This window comes from Beta vulgaris, chromosome 4 (genome assembly GCF_026745355.1).
Source record: "Beta vulgaris subsp. vulgaris cultivar EL10 chromosome 4, EL10.2, whole genome shotgun sequence".
Taxonomy (NCBI): domain Eukaryota; kingdom Viridiplantae; phylum Streptophyta; class Magnoliopsida; order Caryophyllales; family Amaranthaceae; genus Beta; species Beta vulgaris.
Genome location: NC_079205.1, coordinates 11160216 through 11177921, shown reverse-complemented (window position 1 = coordinate 11177921; position 17706 = coordinate 11160216). Strand labels below are relative to the sequence as shown.

The 17706-nt window shown below is 36.6% G+C and overlaps 1 protein-coding gene across 1 annotated transcript; it reads left to right on the top strand.

The window, feature by feature from the left end:
- Window positions 1-1088: 1088 nt before the first annotated feature.
- LOC104891567 (uncharacterized) lies at window positions 1089-17277 on the top strand. Its single transcript, XM_010677272.3, has 13 exons — window positions 1089-1534; window positions 2824-2936; window positions 3031-3087; window positions 5029-5124; window positions 6505-6575; window positions 9814-9856; window positions 12406-12486; window positions 12618-12677; window positions 13861-13911; window positions 14388-14485; window positions 14637-14685; window positions 14907-14951; window positions 16400-17277. Exons 1-13 carry the CDS (start codon window positions 1207-1209, stop codon window positions 16835-16837), a joined length of 1530 nt encoding a protein of 509 aa, XP_010675574.2. The 5' UTR covers window positions 1089-1206; the 3' UTR covers window positions 16838-17277.
- The last annotated feature ends 429 nt before the right edge of the window (window positions 17278-17706 follow it).

Sequence of the window (17706 nt, the reverse complement as noted above, 5' to 3'; positions counted from 1 at the left end):
TACAAAGTAGAGTTTGAGCAATATCACTTGTGTTTAGGTATGAGAAATTATTCTCATTGGTTGAAGTTCAAGACTCAGGTATTGGAATCTCGGATGCGGTCAACCTGGCTCGATCAAGAATGTTCTTCCCAAACTATATCAGAATGATAGACTTCCTCATCAATAGCTGCTTGATTCAGCAAATACAAGAGGGCTGTGCTGTATTGTTCGATCTGGTTTATTGTAGTTTCTTCGAAGACGAATTTGATTTAGTCTTGTTTAATTGTATCTTATTTTACTTTAATACCTATTGTAGATGCCGTTTGACCTTCAATTAATGAAATTTCTCTTTCAAAAAAAATAAATCAATGGCTCATATATTAACTTTCCAAAATCTCTCCGATTTTTGCTCATCAAAATCCACCCACTAATTTTTTTCCTTCTTAATAATGATCCATTAATTTTAGATTATATAGTTTAATTAATCTCTATTATATAAGGGAAGGGGGGAGCAATGGTGTCCTCTTTTGAAATGCCAATTTCGCCCCCTTCCCATTCTAAATTACAATTTCACTTACAAATCAAAGGGGGCTTCAAACAAAAATTCCAAAAGTATAATTATAACAATCACTCACAAGTCAACTAAAATCATAAAATTGCATAATTTACGTTATGCAAATCACTAAAATGAGAAAACTTTATAAAAACTTAAAAATTCACTTACAAACTACAACCTATGAAAAAATTGACTTAAATCAAAGTGTCCACTTTCTTTACAATTTATGAAGTACTGTACTTAATTCAAAAATCAACTAAAAAATTATAATATTAGAAATCATAGATAAATTTAATAAAATTTCTATTTTAATCATAGAATTTAACTTTGAAAAGTAAAAAAAAAAACAAAAAGAATGGTGAGAGACTTAAGTGACAGAAACTAAACCAATCAAATTTTGCAACTAATAAAAACAATTATACTTTGTATGTCTAATGTTCAAATTTTGACTCTTATGCCGAAGAAAATCGAGTTTATGTTTCGAGAAAAATTCAAGCACGCACCGCGTGCAAAAAATTCTAGTAGTTAAATATAACCAGAATCGGACTCGGGAGGTGGGTTGCCGTTTGGCATAGACAACCTGCTAAAATCAAACCAAAAACCCTAAATTTTCAACACCAACAAAAACGACCTTCATACTCTACACTGAAAAAGGTAACTAACGTGCAACAATGGCAGTCACCAATTACTCCTACGAAACCCTAAGCCCTCTCCTTCCTTCTTCCGACACTATTCTCAGCGAAGAATCCGACGCTTACGCAGTTTTCCGCAATGAAATTTCTCTCTCCTCATTAGACCCCACCTCTGGTGTATCCGCAACAGTTGATTATTTCTCCCTTAACGTCGATGATTCTGCAGATGAAGTAATTCATCATCAAACACCTTCTCCTGTTGTTGCGGTTGCGGAGGAGAGAGAAAATGAGCCTGAACGGACGCTTGAGACCGGCTGGTTTCGGGCCGATTGCAGGTTTAAGAGCCCTATGCTTCAGCTTCATAAAGGTAATTTCGTCAAGAATTAGGGTTTGTTTTAGCTTAATAATTGTTTTTGTTAATTAGTATGCACATCATTATAATAAAACATGTGTTTGCATATGATTTTGGTGTTATAGATTGTGATAAATTGGGAGTATACGAGTATGATCTTATTTTGGATTGTTTATAGAGTGAAAGATTGTATTTTGCTTTCGTTGAGTGAAATCCGATACATGAATCAGTTAATAAAAGAATGGAAAAAGCTTTTACTGTGTCACTTAACTTATATAGGAATTCCTGAACTCAGGGTTAAGAAGATTAAGTTCTTTATTTGCCAGAATAGAACGAACTCCTTAGAATAAGGAAACAGATTAAATTTGTCGAGAAGTTTTTTTTTTTTTTTTTATATATTTAAATTAGTGCATATGATCAGCTGTGAGCATTGCTGAAATTAGTTTATATAGTAGCAACTAGAAGAAAACATTGTGCGAAGAACTGAAACAGAGTGATTTAAAAATCGATGGATACTTAAGTGGATATAGTAACATTTGCCAATCCGGAAATCCTAATAAGTGAAATTAGTTTATACATATTCTCTATAGAGGGTAACTAACTTCTTAGTGAAATTTTAACGCCACCCTTCCTATAGGTATTCAAACGGATTCTAATAACATTTGCCAACCCAAAATCGATGCTAACTAACTTGATTCCCTTTCTAAGAATTTAACTTCCTTCTTGCATAACTGCATAAGTAAAGCGTAGGATGGTCTTGTATGTTGGTGCTTAGCATAGTGGAGAGAAAGAGAAGTGTGGGAATAGTGTATAAAGGGGGAAGTATGTCAGAGGTGATTAACGTAAGATGTACTGAGAGAAACATTAAGTAGGGGATCTCATCTCTCTGAGTCTGTCTGAGTAGGTTGTAATTGAGCTGAGATCACCTTTATAGGAGTTTGGAATACAATCTGATCTTCTCTTTGCTTACTCCAATCAATTGTGCAAAATTCTCTTGCATTTTTTTTCTTAGTTGAATCCTTGCACATCCTAGCACGTAAAGGCTTGGTTTGGTTTTTCTCCCCCCCCGTGTTCTCAAGGACTAAGAAAATGCTGTATATTTTATTAACATTTGAAGGCTACTAAAAGGACGAACCTTGTTTACCCCCTCTCCTGGCAGCTCCCCATAGACGACCTAACTTTTTATTTATATATATAGATATTGCTGTATCTTCTTATTGACCTGTCAATTCAGAATTACGTTGTGGTTGCAGACCATGCAGAATAGAGATTTTGCTAACCATGACTTTATCTTAGCATTTCAGAGATCCTGGACTTCTGTGATTTTCTCTCCCCAACTCTTGAAGAAGCAGCAGCACGTAACGCAGCTATTGAACGTGTATCTGATGTTATCAGATATATATGGCCTTATTGCAAGGTACTTTTGACTCATACATGACTGTGACCCTTTTCTTTAATTTATGTTCGACAGTTCGTCTTAATCGTTGCTCACTTCTTTTATTGGTTTGCAGGTAGAGGTTTTCGGGTCATACAGAACGGGTCTTTATCTGCCATCAAGTGACATAGATGTATGTATGTTGCCTCCTTGTTTTAGGCTTAGTATCTATTGCCTTCTTGGACCATATACTTCTGGCCTTTCTTTTCTAGTGTCCTTTTTTATATGTATAAACACTCTAAAACAGTTAGCAAATATATAATGTCTTGCAATTATCTGAATAAATAAGTAGCAATATGATCTAATGTAATACTTCAAGAAATCTGTTAGAGTTTCTTGCCCTCAACATGTTTGCCTACATTGCACTTCTATGTTTCAGCCAAGCCTGATTATATGGATTAGCATAAACAAAAATGCAAAACACTAGAGCTGTCCTACTTCACATTGTTTTTTGGGATGTGGATGTGATTGCAAAATTGCTTTTGCTCAGCATCGTCATCTTTATGTTTGCTTAATACTTATGTTGTCTCTGGCTACAGTTCATCAAATACTATTCCCTGTTGCAAGCTTCAATATCCATTTATTGACATAGCTGTTCTCTAAATTTCTTCTTTCTTTGGGAGTGTTTGGTATTGTATTTAGCTTCCAGCTGTTCGAAAACTAAAAGCAGAATGAGTAAATCAGAAAAAAGTAGTTTCAAGTTCTGAGTTGCTGGTTTTCAAATAAACATAATAATATTTTGTGTTCATTGCACAACATGTATCATACGACAAAAATAAATTAAAAGCCAAAAATGGAAAATTGGCAATTTGGCGTACGGGCCCGTAGTGAGATTTGCTTTCAAGTTCTATGCTTTGATTTATGATCTTGGAGTTTTAATGCACCTAATTAAGCTAGAATTAGAAATAAGAATACATTTTGTAATGTATTTTGTTTTTATTCCCTTTCTACCTCTACCATTTTCACATCTCTCCCTTTATCATGTAATAATAACTTTAGTAGGCAATGATGCAATACTTTAAGAAGTTCTGACTTCTGAGGGTTCGACACATGAAAAGTAATTGGCCTTATGCTTCTTAGATATTCCACAACAAAATAGCCTATGCTTAGGGAACTTTCCACAAGTTAAATCTCTACCGGGCAACAGTGGCCCATTTGGTAGGCGGTTAGTAATTGGTGGTAACTAGTAAGAGTGATGTATATAGTGTAATTATGTAAGGATTCTCATGTCAATATCCATGGCAAGAAAACTTCATCACCAAAAATGTGTAATTCTTCATAAATATTATTGACACTCAATACCACCTTCTCCCCAATTGGTAATGGATGGTGTTGAAATATTAGTAAGGAAATACATGTTTGGGGGTGAAGTAGCATATCATTGATATTGACATGGGTGTTCTGTTACATATTTACACTAAAATGTGTTATTATTACCCCCATTTATAATGGCTTACTAATCTGACTGTAGAGGGCCCAAGCCTATGTTACTCAGACACAAATACGGGTGTCTACTCGGATACAGGTGTCCAAGTGTCCGACTCGACTATTTTATAGAAAAGTAAAGTTTTTAGTTTAAAAATGAAGTATCCAAGTAAACTGTCCGAAACGACACTCCGTTTTTGAGATAAATGAAGGTGTCGGAGGGCCCAAGCTATACATCTCTCTCCTATAATAGATGTAACAATTTGACTTTTGCACTATTTACATGCCTTACTTTGACCATAATTTTTGACTAATCTATTGATTCCAAAGCTAGTATACACTATACAAGATGCTTAAAAGTTTATTTCAAATTATATTTTCAACACATCAACTTTTCATGAGTTTTACTTTTAGATAATTTAATGATCAAAGCTGTGCATTATCAAGTGTGCTAGTCAAGCTGTTCCATTTCTTTATATGTTTTTCCCTCGTAGTTGGATGAACAAAGAAGCTTAGTTCCCCTCAAAGAATAGTTTCCTTTCCCTTTTGTTTTGTTCTGTTTTTATTTTATTATGTTGAAGCATGGTTGTATGTGATGTTTAGACAATTGTTATTGGTATCCATCTTAAAGTATTGGTGCTAACTGCAGGTTGTGATTCTTGAATCAAATATTAAAACTCCACAAATTGGCTTACAGGCTCTGGCCAGGGCATTATCACAAAAGGGTATTGCGAAAAAGATGCAGGTATTATGCCTCATTAATTAAGCATCATTGCTGATGTTAATACAATAAGCTGTGTAGTCAGCAATTGTTACTAATATGGGAAATCTCTTCTCAGCAAGGTAACTTGGAATTTTGAATTAGGATGGAGAGGTAATGCCTAACGAGTCACTTTAGGTGTGAATGTGTGATTTTAGTAGTATCATAAAATCAGCAGAACAGGCTGTAGTAACTGGATTCTTACTTGGCAGCTGGCACCTTTTTCTCCTATGGATCATTATTACCATACTGTCATACATGAAAGAATGTATTCTATATCTTAAGAAATGACCTACTTTTCCCAACACGACCTTAAATTTGAAATGGAGCATTTTCTCATAGAAGACGTAAATCAAATATTTGGCACTTTAGAAAAGCATTTTGTTATCGGTTTAAAGATAAAAGATGAAAAAAAAAATTAAATTTTGAAACTTTTTCCTTGTCTAAGGCTCTGAGCCAATTACATGACCTTTAACTCCCAGCATAATTCATTAAGATGAATAATTTCCCATGTCTTGCCCCCTTCCCCTCCTTTTTTTTTTCCTTTCCCTTTACTCTCCTTTTCTGCCTTCCTTATCAACCTGTTGCAGACCATGTGGTCTGCTAGCACTCTGGCGCGCTACCTTTCTTTTTTAATCTCCCTTCTCTCTTCCCCTCTTATACTCCCAACACTGTTTGCCTTTGGATTGCTTGCAACAATTGGACAATATAGGATAGGATATGACTGTCAAAGCTTAAGCTTCTTAATGCTGTCAACTGAGTCTTTAGTGGGTTCGAGTTGAGAAGGGAGGTGTAGAGGAGAAGAGTGGTGAGTGTGAGGCTTGGAGTTGCCTAAAGTTACCCTCGGTCAACAATGCTAGCTGCTGTAGGCTATTTCTTATTCAAGAGGTCAAAGTGAGGAATGTCCTGAAGGAGAAGGTGGAGGAGATAGAAGTAGGGATAGAGAACAAGAAAAGGTTGGCTTATTGGGAGGAGTTGAATGATGGATTCTGAAGGTGGGAAGGTGGTGAATGGTGGAATTGAAGGTGGTAAAGGGAGGACGTAAAGAGGGAAAGATAAGGAAGAGAAGGGAGGATGAAGAGGGAACTGGGTTGGGGGAGGGGGGGGGGGTCAGATTTCCCTTTTATATATATGTTCGGTTTAGTTCTGTTGCTTAATCAAAAATAAATACTCCGGGTTAAAAGCATGAATGTTCTATGGAATTGTGCTTGCTGGATCTGCTGGCGGTCCCATAATTCAGTGGAACCCGGGGTCTTGTTAAATTTAGATGAAAACTCAAGTTACCTTGCTGAAAATTTCCCTGCTTATATAGTTTATAAATTTACTTGTATACACTTCATATACATATATTGAGTTGATGCTCAGGTGATCGGGAAAGCTAGGGTGCCAATTATTAAATTTGTGGAGAAGGTGACTGATGTCCAATTTGACATTAGGTGGGTCAATATTTCTGTGTTACACTTTCCTTGTTTTCGCTTATTCTTGTTGCCCATCTTGTAGTAGTGGTTTTTGTGGCTCTCAATGTATATCTTAAATTTTAAGGTTGCATTTATACTGATCTCGCATCAAAGGTATGCTAAGCTAATACCTGTTCAAGGCAAAGTGGAGTTAGAACTAGTTACTTAATAGAGCATCATCTTGACATCCGGAAACCTCTCATTTATCTCGATAGGGGCAGGGGTCATTGGCAGAACATGCTGTTGTCTATGTTGTGTTTGGCTTTGAATTGCCTTATTTGCTTACTATTTTTACTTTCATGAGCAAAGTATACTAGTGGAACTCCACTCAGGCTTGCTCCATTTGAGCTCTTCAGCTTGCATAGGAGTGAAGATACTTGCTAAAGTTTGTTGGTTTATGAGAATGAGTATTGGGATCACTTGCTTTCTTATTCTTCGCCACCCCCAAGCTTCTTCTATTCTATCTCGTGATGCCACCACCATGGAGCTCTGTCTGAAGCCAGAGAATTAAATCAAGGCTACTTTTTTTGAGCTCACCATGACCATGATATTAGGCCTCAACAGCCTCAAACCATTCACATTGCCTACGAAAATGGTTCTGTGACCGTTATTATGATTGCTATCACATTTTAGATTCATAAACCTGCTGAAGCCCTGACTATGCATGGTTGCCGCTCGCTATTGAGATAAATGTTTAATGTTTGTTTAATTTCCAATGATTTTCCCTTCGCCATCCCTGATGACGATGCCATTGCTGTTACTAGGGATGCTACAGCTATATTACTTGGTTTCCCCCCCCCCCCACCCCTCTCATATGATGCCAGTAACTTTTAAAGGATTTTAGAGCCTCAAGTGCGCAATTACTTCCGACATAGTTATTGTGATTGTGACAGCGACTGTGTCTGAGATTGAAAACCATCATAAACATTAGTAATAAACCCGCTATCCTGGTTGTTGAACCACGTGGTAGTGAAAAGCAGTAGAGTGATCATGTGCTTGGGATGGTATATGTTTCTGATGGACTGCTGATAGTGCCAGTAAAATGGTATCTCTGGTAGTGACAGAGGGGTATTTGATTTTCTCTGAGGAGCTTGGAGTTAAAGCGGGGAAGTGGGGAGGATTGCAGATTGTGGCGACTGTTAATTTATTTTTTCTCTTGTTTTTGTTCCCAATATAAAGTGGCTTGAGTTAAATTTTGGGACTGCATGAAGAGATTCATTGTGGGGTATGTTCATTTACTATACTGCCTCTGTCTCTTTCAGTTTGCTCCATTTTCCTCTTTGGGTTATCTCTTAATGTTTGGCCCATCCCATCTCTGTTGATATGGTCCCATCATATGACTCTCCTTACTCACATAATCAATATCATCTTTTTTAGAGTAAAAAGGTGAAACACACCCACCGAAAATTATAGACTGTGTCTAATGCTGATAGGGAAAACAAAAAGAGACGGAGGGAGTACTAATACATTGGGAACCAAGTTTCTCTGGATTTCCTATATTTCTCTGATGATTGTCTTTCTTGGATTCTGCCAATACCTTGCTGTGTCATTGTTACACAAGTATCCGACACCTTAAATGGAATTGTGGATATATTGAAGTATTGAAAATGCGCCTAGTACATATTTGAACTGGTGCGTCACAATGGGTCACAAGTTGGTAATCTGATATCAACTGATGTGTATTAGGTTGTAAGAAGTATCCACAATGGGCCACACTTGATACTTAATCATTATACTCGTTACTTAGAATTGGATTACTACAACACTAGAGCTTGGGGCCAAAAGACAGAGGAAAGAAAGAGAGAGAGAGGAGGGCCAATGGGCAACCACATCCAATCTACTCTGACTAATGGTCGGTTCTATTCGAACTTAATTTTTCTGAACTTCTCTTAATTTTTCTGAACTTTCTGATCTTTTCTTAATGTTTTGAACACTGTAAACTTTTCTAAACTCTTCTTACTTTTTCTGAACTTTTTTTTTTTAGTATTCTGAACTTTTCTTTAATATTTTTTGAACTTTTGAGAAGTTCATGAACTTTTTTGAAGTTCATGAACTTTTCTTAATGTTTCTTAAAATTATTCATTTGAGTTTGAAGAAAAAATTGATACTGAAGTGATCTGTAAGTCTTCCGAAACATGTCTATATAGTCATTCCAGATAGTCAAATGCTTGGAACTTCTTGATCTAAACCTTGAACATGGGTCTTCGTTACCATGGAATTGAAACTCTCCCGTTTGGTTACAGAACAGCTGGATTTTGGATTTGCCATTCCGCGAAATCCTGTTACGGAACGCCATAATAAAAATCACATACTTCTCGCCGCGTTGTCCGTTCTGTAACGCGAACTCGCCGCGTTAGAATGCTTTAGTCCCTGTTACATCCGCTCTTTTTAAATATTGGCCAAAAAGAATTTACGATTTAATCATTTAGTTAATGAAACATGATATTATGATAGATTTGATTATATTGTGTTGTAATAATGTTTCATAAACTAAAATAAAGCAAATAAGATTAGAACATATTAATGTGAATTTTTTGAAAAATTCACGCCGCGTTGGCCGCGAAACGTTCTATTTTTCCATTACAAGCCGTTCCCGCGACAACGCGACCGTTCCCGTGAACGCGACCGTGACCGCGTTTTTTTCCCATGTTTGTTACCTATTATAATAAAGAAAAAAAGAGAAATATACTAGAGGTGTGGTATTTGTAATCTAGCTTCCCTTATGGACTGAAAGATTATGATCTTATCTATAAAAAAAACCTCTAACAAGAAACTGGAGCTATATAATTGGGGGCGAGGCCTGAGGGTTGATTTGAAGGGATAATAGAATAAATGGGAATAAAACTCCCACTAATTTAGTTAGTTTAGGCTATCACTTAAGACATTTCTTTGTAATTACCTGAAGCATGAAGCCTATCTCCAAGAAAATTTCATGAGATTATAGAAGGCGTGACTCGGAAAGCTTGATTGGCAAATAGGAAAGAAACATAGAAAGGAAAGGGGATAAGGTTTATGGCTTTATGCAACCTTCCCTGTAATGGATCAACGTAATGTAAACATAGAACTTGGTCAAAGAACATGAGACATGAATGCATTACGATGTGTCCTAATTTTTAAAATGTGGAAGAGAATTGATGAGATTTACTTCTGAAATTTATTGTTTATATGTTTATTTCTTTTTCTGTTGGTGACACTAATGTGAGTTCTGGTGCTGTAGTTTTGATGTCGATAATGGTCCTAAAGCTGCTGCATATATCAAGGTTTGCTCTCTTCTCTCTCATAGAAAGTTTGATTTTGAATTATGTAGCTATCTGCTGTTTGTAACTATTACTATTATTAGCGAATGACAACTCTTACAAATTAGCAAGTCAATCAAAATCTGAAGAGTCTTTCAACCCAGTGTTATTCGTGGTATTAATGTGGGTATGCAAGTGCAACTTGCTACCTGTTTTGGTTTAATTAGCCCAATGCGCACTAGTTATACGCCTTCTTCCGGTCACAGTTTGGGTTTTTGATGGGGGGGGGGGGGTGGGGCTTAGGTAACATAGTTTGAACCTGCTGCATGGAAGTACATGCTTTCACTAGGTATATGAGCTTACTTGAGCTCTATTTGCTCCGTTTCTATCAGTAGATCATGTTCTAAGTGGCACTTTGACAAGTGCAAATTGAAATATTGCGACTTTTTGGGGTTTTTCTTGGTTAGGTACCAAGGACATTATATACGTGATCATACATGAGATCCTAGATTTCCCTTTGACTAGCATTTGATCTATTTCCCAGTAAATTGCTTAGGATGTCCACCTTACATAATGTGTTTGGTGACATTGAGGGTAGAGAAAAAGAGATTTGGATTTTTTCTTTCTCTTAATTTCTTTTGAGGGATGGACAGGTGCTAGTGAATAGTAAGTTGGTAGCCTGGCAGGAACCAGATCCTAATAGCCTGCTATGATCTTACGTGTCTGAACTTGACTTATCAAAAATAATATCTGATGTTGGAGCTGATGTATTGAATATCTAATAATGGATATATAAACCCAATATATGCTATGTCTCTCATATTCCAATGGGTTTCCCCTCTTGAGCGTCCGTGTATCTTTTTGCTTTATAGGCTTCGGTTCAAATTTAATTTATGGATGCTTAGGAGCAGCTTGCTTCATTCTTCTAAGCTAGGCTTTGTTGTGGCTCTCGAGCATTGCTGCTCTACTTTATATTAGAGGTGGTGATAGACATTTGGATAGGGTTTGGTTTGGGTCATATTCAGGTGATGTGACATATGGTTTGGTTTCGAGTTGGTTCAGGTCTATTAGTCATACTACTTTTCCAATGGGTTTGTTTAAGTCGGAATGATTATTCACAAATCAAAGATGGTCTTGTAATATCTTTTATCCTGTATTTGGGTGCAGGTTGGTTCCACATCTACTTTGAACATAATATTTTATGATTGTTTCAGGCATACTTTGTCAATTTTTTTTTGCTTGACCAAATTTGGGTACAATTATGGCTTTAATTGAATCCATATACCGAGGTTTAGTAGGCTCATTCATTGGAAGGTCCTAGAGGTCTCATAATTCTAGGTGTCTGCATTCTACATTTTTTTTGTCAATTAAAAGAGAAATATATTACCCGAAAGATAAGTGCTTACAGCCTAAGTAAAACAAAAGGAAACAACGAGACCAATTTTACAAGAAATCACAGCTGCAGGCTGAGCAGCCTAGCTCATCTACTAAGTCTACACTCTACAGCCTAGCATGCTTCCAAAACAAACAGAAATTACCAGATACGTACTGCTACAAGCCACCCTAAAAATGACTTCCTTGACTAGATGCAAAGGATCAGCTAAATTGTTTACAAGCACCTTGTTGTTCCTTTGAATCCAGATGGCATACACCTCTCCAGTGAAGCACATGACCTATAATCTTGCTTGTGCGCTTTGTTTACGAGCCATTCTAGTAGCAAACTCAACCTCCTGAGTGAAGTTAACTTGCTGTTGCCTGATTCCAACATCTGAACAAAGGTCCTCCAAACAATAGCAGAATAAGAGCATGAAAAGAATAAATGCTGCACTCTCTTAATCATTTCCACAAAGTCAGCAGGAAGGATTTCAAGGCACTCCCACAAGCTCAATCTATTAGTAGTAGCCAATCTATTATGAACAGCAAGCCATAAAATAGACTCTCTTTAGAGAAGCACTGTCGTTGAAAAGGTAGTAGCCAATCTATTATGAACAGCAAGCCATAAAATAGACTCTCTTTGGAGAAGCACCGTCGTTGCAAAGGTCTTCCCCAATCCTTCTTACCAGCAGCCCCAAGATTGTACATTTTCTTATGTGTAGAAAAGATCATATTAGGAAGATGAGGTAGCCGAGGTGTGCATGTTGAGTTGGATATGTGGAATTCCCTTAAGAGATGAGATGGAGTTTGGAACGAACATCTTCTGTAGAGGGTGGACCTGCATATATTAAAGATAAGATTAGAAAAAATAGGTTATGATGGGTTGGACAGATGAGATAGCAGTCAGATGATGCATCTGTTAGGTTAATGGAGGGTTGGGATATGAGAGAGAGTAGAATGGGGAGGCCAAAGATGAGTTGGCTAGAGGGCATCAGGATCTTTATGTAGAATTTAGGTTTGCGAGAGCATGTGGAGGCAGAAAAACTACGTGGACAACCACGCAAGATAAAATCTTGATTAATGCAGCCGACCCCACGCTATTGGGATTAAGGCTTCGGGATTGTTGGTGCTGTTATTGCATTCTATGTGACATTCTTTTATACAAAATGGTCACTAATAAATCTGTAACTATGTTCCAGGATGCTATATCAAAGCTACCTCCATTAAGGCCTCTGTGTTTGATTCTTAAGGTCTTTTTGCAGCAGAGAGAGTTAAATGAGGTAGTTATATAAATTCACTTTTTCCTATCTGACAGTGTTCATTCTTCTTTTTTCATTTTCATATCTACTTTCTGGCCTCTGGGAGTCTGGGGTGTGAAATTTCGTGACTTTGATGATCTGCTTGAGTGTAGGTATACTCTGGAGGCGTTGGTTCTTATGCACTTCTTGCCATGCTGATTGCTATGTTACGAGTAAGTGGTACAAACTCTTATGCTTAGTATTGGCGAATAGGAGGTTTTGCTGTCTTGTTTGTGTTTGAAGACCCACAGAGGGACATGTTTCTTACACTATTTTACTGCACTGGTTGAAGTTATCGACAGCTGATATAATGCCTTTACTCTTGCTTTTACAAATATCTTCTGACTTGGTATCAAGATTTCTACTTTAGAAATGCTATTTGGCAGTTGCCTTTGTTTGGTCCCAATGGGTCAGTTTGGACTCAATGCATCATACAATGATGCATAAGATAGGCCTTGTATAGTTATATATGTTGGATATTACAATTGATTGAAGAACCTTTTGCACATCGGGCATCTAAACAAAGTAATATAATTATAACTAGAGAAACTAGGCGAAATGGTCTTGTGTGGTTGTGCCTCTGTTTGAAGTGAACATACTCATGAATATATATACGTCACTGTTGGCAAACACATAACATTCCAAATAAAAAACATAATAATTGGAGTTGTCTGTTTTTTTTAAAAGGCATGCACGGCTCTCAAAAGTTACTCTTGGCCACTAATATATCTTATATGATAGATACCATATGAATTATCTTAAAATGTATGTTATCATTTTCTCGTACTATTTACCAATATATATTGAGAGAAATAATAGCCAAAGTTCGACCTAAAATATTATTCGTGCCTTGACAGGGGGAGTAATATGTAATAGCAGTATGGCGCTGGTGCATCTTATTCTAAAGATGAAAAAATTCAAAACAATATCATAAAAACGCCATTACGGAATGTATGCAAACATAAAATCAGCAATCAACTCTGTCGGACTCGTATTCAAGTAAAGGTTAATAAGGATGGTGTCTTAAAACCTGAACATATACCCCAGAGTAATACTGCAATTACAATAATACTTTGCATGATTATTCCTACATAATAAATAAGTATTGATAGTACGACAAGTACGTTTTCCGAAATAGTTATAATGTTTGTTTTGCTGAAGGGATGGATGTGTTGGGGGGGGAGGGGGGTTAAGATGGGCTGTTCCGCAACTCAAAATGTATGTTCTCCTCTTTCTTTGGCTCTTTGTTCCTATCTGCCGATTATAAAGTAATGTCTTTATGTTATTGGATCTGCTTGTTTCTTAATGTTTTGTATTGACTGTGTGACCTTTCTTACATCCTTTATTTTAATACAGAGCGTAAACGACTGCCAAAGATCTCCAGAACATAACTTGGGAATACTATTGGTATGTTTTGCTTCGATTATAAGAATGCTCATATTCTTCCTTTTTCATCTTCATTGTTTACAGGGCTAGGGAGGGAGCTACTGGATATACGCTTTTAATTACTCATGTTTTATTTTATTTTCTTATATTACAACACTGAACAAATTAAGCATAGAAAGCGATTGCAACTACTGAGATGATCAATACCATTTGTGACCGTCTCTAAATATTGGAAGACTTGCTAATCTATAATGGTCACTTCTTGCCGTCTCTTTTCTCTTACCATTATGAAATCTGTCAAAGTGTAAAGTCTAGTCCTAATTTGCATCAGAATGTTCTGTTTAAATTCTAAAGATAGAATCCTAATTGTAACGGAAGCAGATCAATTGATGATGATTTTTCTTTCAAAAAAAGAATATTATCTCAAGGACTTGAAGCATTTGTTAATCTTTAGTAATTAATTGAAATATGTGACACATTATTGCTTCTGGGAACAGGTTAAATTTTTTGAGTTCTATGCTCATAGATTAAACACTTGGGATGTTGGTGTATCCTGCAATGGAAGCGGAACCTTTTATTTAAAGACTCGCAAGGGGTATGTCCCATACTTCACTTGAAACTATATCTTATTTGGGATCATTTTTTTGCCATGTAGTTTAGTCATTTTGCAGAGTGGTGGTTGTTTAAGTTTTGTGATGATGCTATGTTATGCCTTTCATATTGTGGCTTTTTCTATTTCCCTCCAGGTTTCAAGCTAAAGGACGTCCATTTCTTATATCAATAGAAGATCCACAGGTCAAAATACTAATTCACTTTTTTTTTCTCTCAAGTTCATTTCTCCTGCTGGTCCTTTGTATGTGTTACCTATTGTGCTGGCAAAACAAGTTGTCAGTTAAGCATATAGTTTTTTCGCAGGATTCTATCTGATTTGATTGTTTTGCTACCTGCATCAGTTTCGGAAAGAAGTTGAATTATCTTGCTTAACTCATTAGATACTGTTTTCTGTTGGTATGCAGACACCTGGAAATGACATTGGGAAGAGCTCGTTTAACTATTTCCAGGTTTGTTCTTCGTGGTTGTTTTGGTCATCCTTGCTCTTCCTTCACTGTCTCTGAATGTGTCAGATTGTTCCGTCTGCTGGTTCTTTATGATAGTTGAATATCATGTGATTAATTTGATATATACCAAAATTTGATGACGTTCATTGGTTACATGAATACCTTCTCTTGTTTAGAGAGATTGGTTAATAACTACGAGTATAGAGATGCTAAAAGTTTTTAGTTGGGTTCATGTGCGTGGTGTACTTCTCGACTTGTGCCTATTATACAAATTCCCCCTTTTATGTATTTTTTATTTTAAATGGAGTCAAAGTTTCCTCTTTTTTCCTAAAAAAGCCGAAAACCACTTCTAAGTTATACCAAGGGCTATTAATCTTGTTACCTCCCGCAACTAAAGAAATGAAAATAAGCCACCCATAACTACCAATCCGTCTACCCACAACCACCCAATAACAGTTTGCGCTAAACGATCATAGTCAAATAATTAAAATTCATACTTAACCTTAAACCTCAACTTATTAGCCGTAATATCCTTTATTGAAGCTGAAACCATCAACCTTTCCTCTCTCTTCCTCCCAAGACTTACCAGACCAAAATGCTCCAACCAACAAGTCTGTCCACCATAAACCATCCACTTTACGACCAATGCAAAACCACCATCTCAACCTCTTCAATCCCATCCCACCACAACTGCCGGCCCAACCAAATTCTCCACCATAACCTCCTCCCCAACAACAAAGCAACCTATCATAAATGGTGAAGCCCCAACCTAATATAGCCACAAGGCCAACAAAATGTATTCCCGTACTCTTCTCATGGATTTGTCAATTATGAAGGACCATTAATTTTACTTTCTAGGATCATGTTATTATATAATATAAGTCATGTTTCCTTATAAGGTGTCCCAAAATATAAATCTTATTTCTATTTTTAATCAATAATTATGGCCAAAATACCCTCGTGAAAATTATTTAATTCCTAAAATGTCCTCATAATTTCGCTCCCAATGTACCATTATTAATGATTAAATAGGATCTTTTACCCGATTGAACTTCTCAACATATTAAACCATGCAACATAGATGTTCAATTTCTATTTTCTTGTTAAAAAGAAAAAAACAATGTAAGTGTTCCCCAAGGAAAATGAATTTATTTATCCGAATAAAACAAGGTTCCACTTTCCTTAATTTCTGTGTACAAACAGAATCAGGATTGTATTATGGGACGGAGGGAGTAATACATAGCTGGTTGCCCTATATGCATGTCTGGTTTTCATCTGTAAACTTGATTGCTTGAACGCCTTTACTCTATATGATTCCAATACAATTTTTTGTGGACTTTAATGCACTTGCTAATTCTTCATTAGTTGATTCCTGAAAATAGTTAGTATCTTTTGCATTTCATGTAATTAATCTGTTGCTAATCTTGTAATTGTTATTTTGTCTGCTTCAGATAAGATCAGCGTTCATGATGGCTTATGCAACGCTTACAAATACGAAGACCATCATGAACTTGGGCCCTAACAGGAGTATTCTTGGAACTATCATAAGACCAGACTCCGTTTTGCTAGAGCGAAAAGGAGGGTCTAATGGAGAGATGACTTTTAATAGTTTGCTTCCAGGAGCTGGTGAAGTATTGGATTCACTGTATGATGAGAAGCAGGATATCTTATGTAATTGGCGATTTGACAATGATTATGAAGAGGAACCACTGCCTCGTGGTGGCTTTGTGGAGAACGGTGGTGCCTCTTCCTCAGGTAAGAAGAGAAAGGCTTCAAAGACAAAATCCTCTGGGAAGCTAAAAGAGAACGGGAGCATTGGAAAGAATAATTCTGAACAAAATGGATCCAGGAAAGAGAGGAAGAGAGAAAAGAAGTCCAAAATCTTATGATGTTAAGAAGCGTATCTCCATGGAAATGCAAACCGTATTTATTTTGGATGTTCATAGAGTTTGGACAGGTATATCGAGGAGGTTGATTATGCTGCCGCCAGGTTACCGCATGGCCGCCTTCCTCAGTTTCTCTCCAGAGCGCTACTGGATTTTTGATCTCTTCTAGTAGCCAATCTCAGCGGGCAGATATCACCCAGCCAAGAATATGGGAACGGTTCATAGTCCATTTGGTGATTTTTGTTGTAATTTTAGGTTAATTTATATACGACGTAGAGGTGATAGAGGGAGGACAATTTTGATAGAAAGTGTATCAAATAGCGAGTTGACACACACAGGCAATGAATGTAAATTGAGATGTTAATTTAGATGTCTGCATATTTATTATTTGCCCACATTTAGAGTGGTTTGAAGAAAGATTTTAAAGTAAAAATGATTTCATATTTTTCTTTGTTCAGATTGTATAGACTATATAGGCCATGGGGAGAAAATAGTTTTCTCAAGGATGTGTCGTTTTCTTCTAAAAAGAGGAAAATTATTGTATTTCTTCATCTTTTTTCTCTCCTTCAATCTTCTTCATTTCATTTCTTAGTTTCGTTCTTACTCTTCTCTTGAGGAATAATATGAAGGAAAACTAATCTACTATACTTTTCAGGAAATGTCAATTTGCATTGAAAATGCTTTCTATTCAATTGAGTCTTTTTTTTTTTCCTTAATATGAGAGCGCAACCACCCAACATAGACTAGTCGTGCTTGATTTCCGGGGTAGGGAGTCTTTAAGAAAGCGAAAACCCAATGTGGAGCCGCGAATCAAGTGGTGGAAGCTCCAAGGGGAGCACAAAGAGAACTTCTTAGCTAAGATGGCTAGTAAA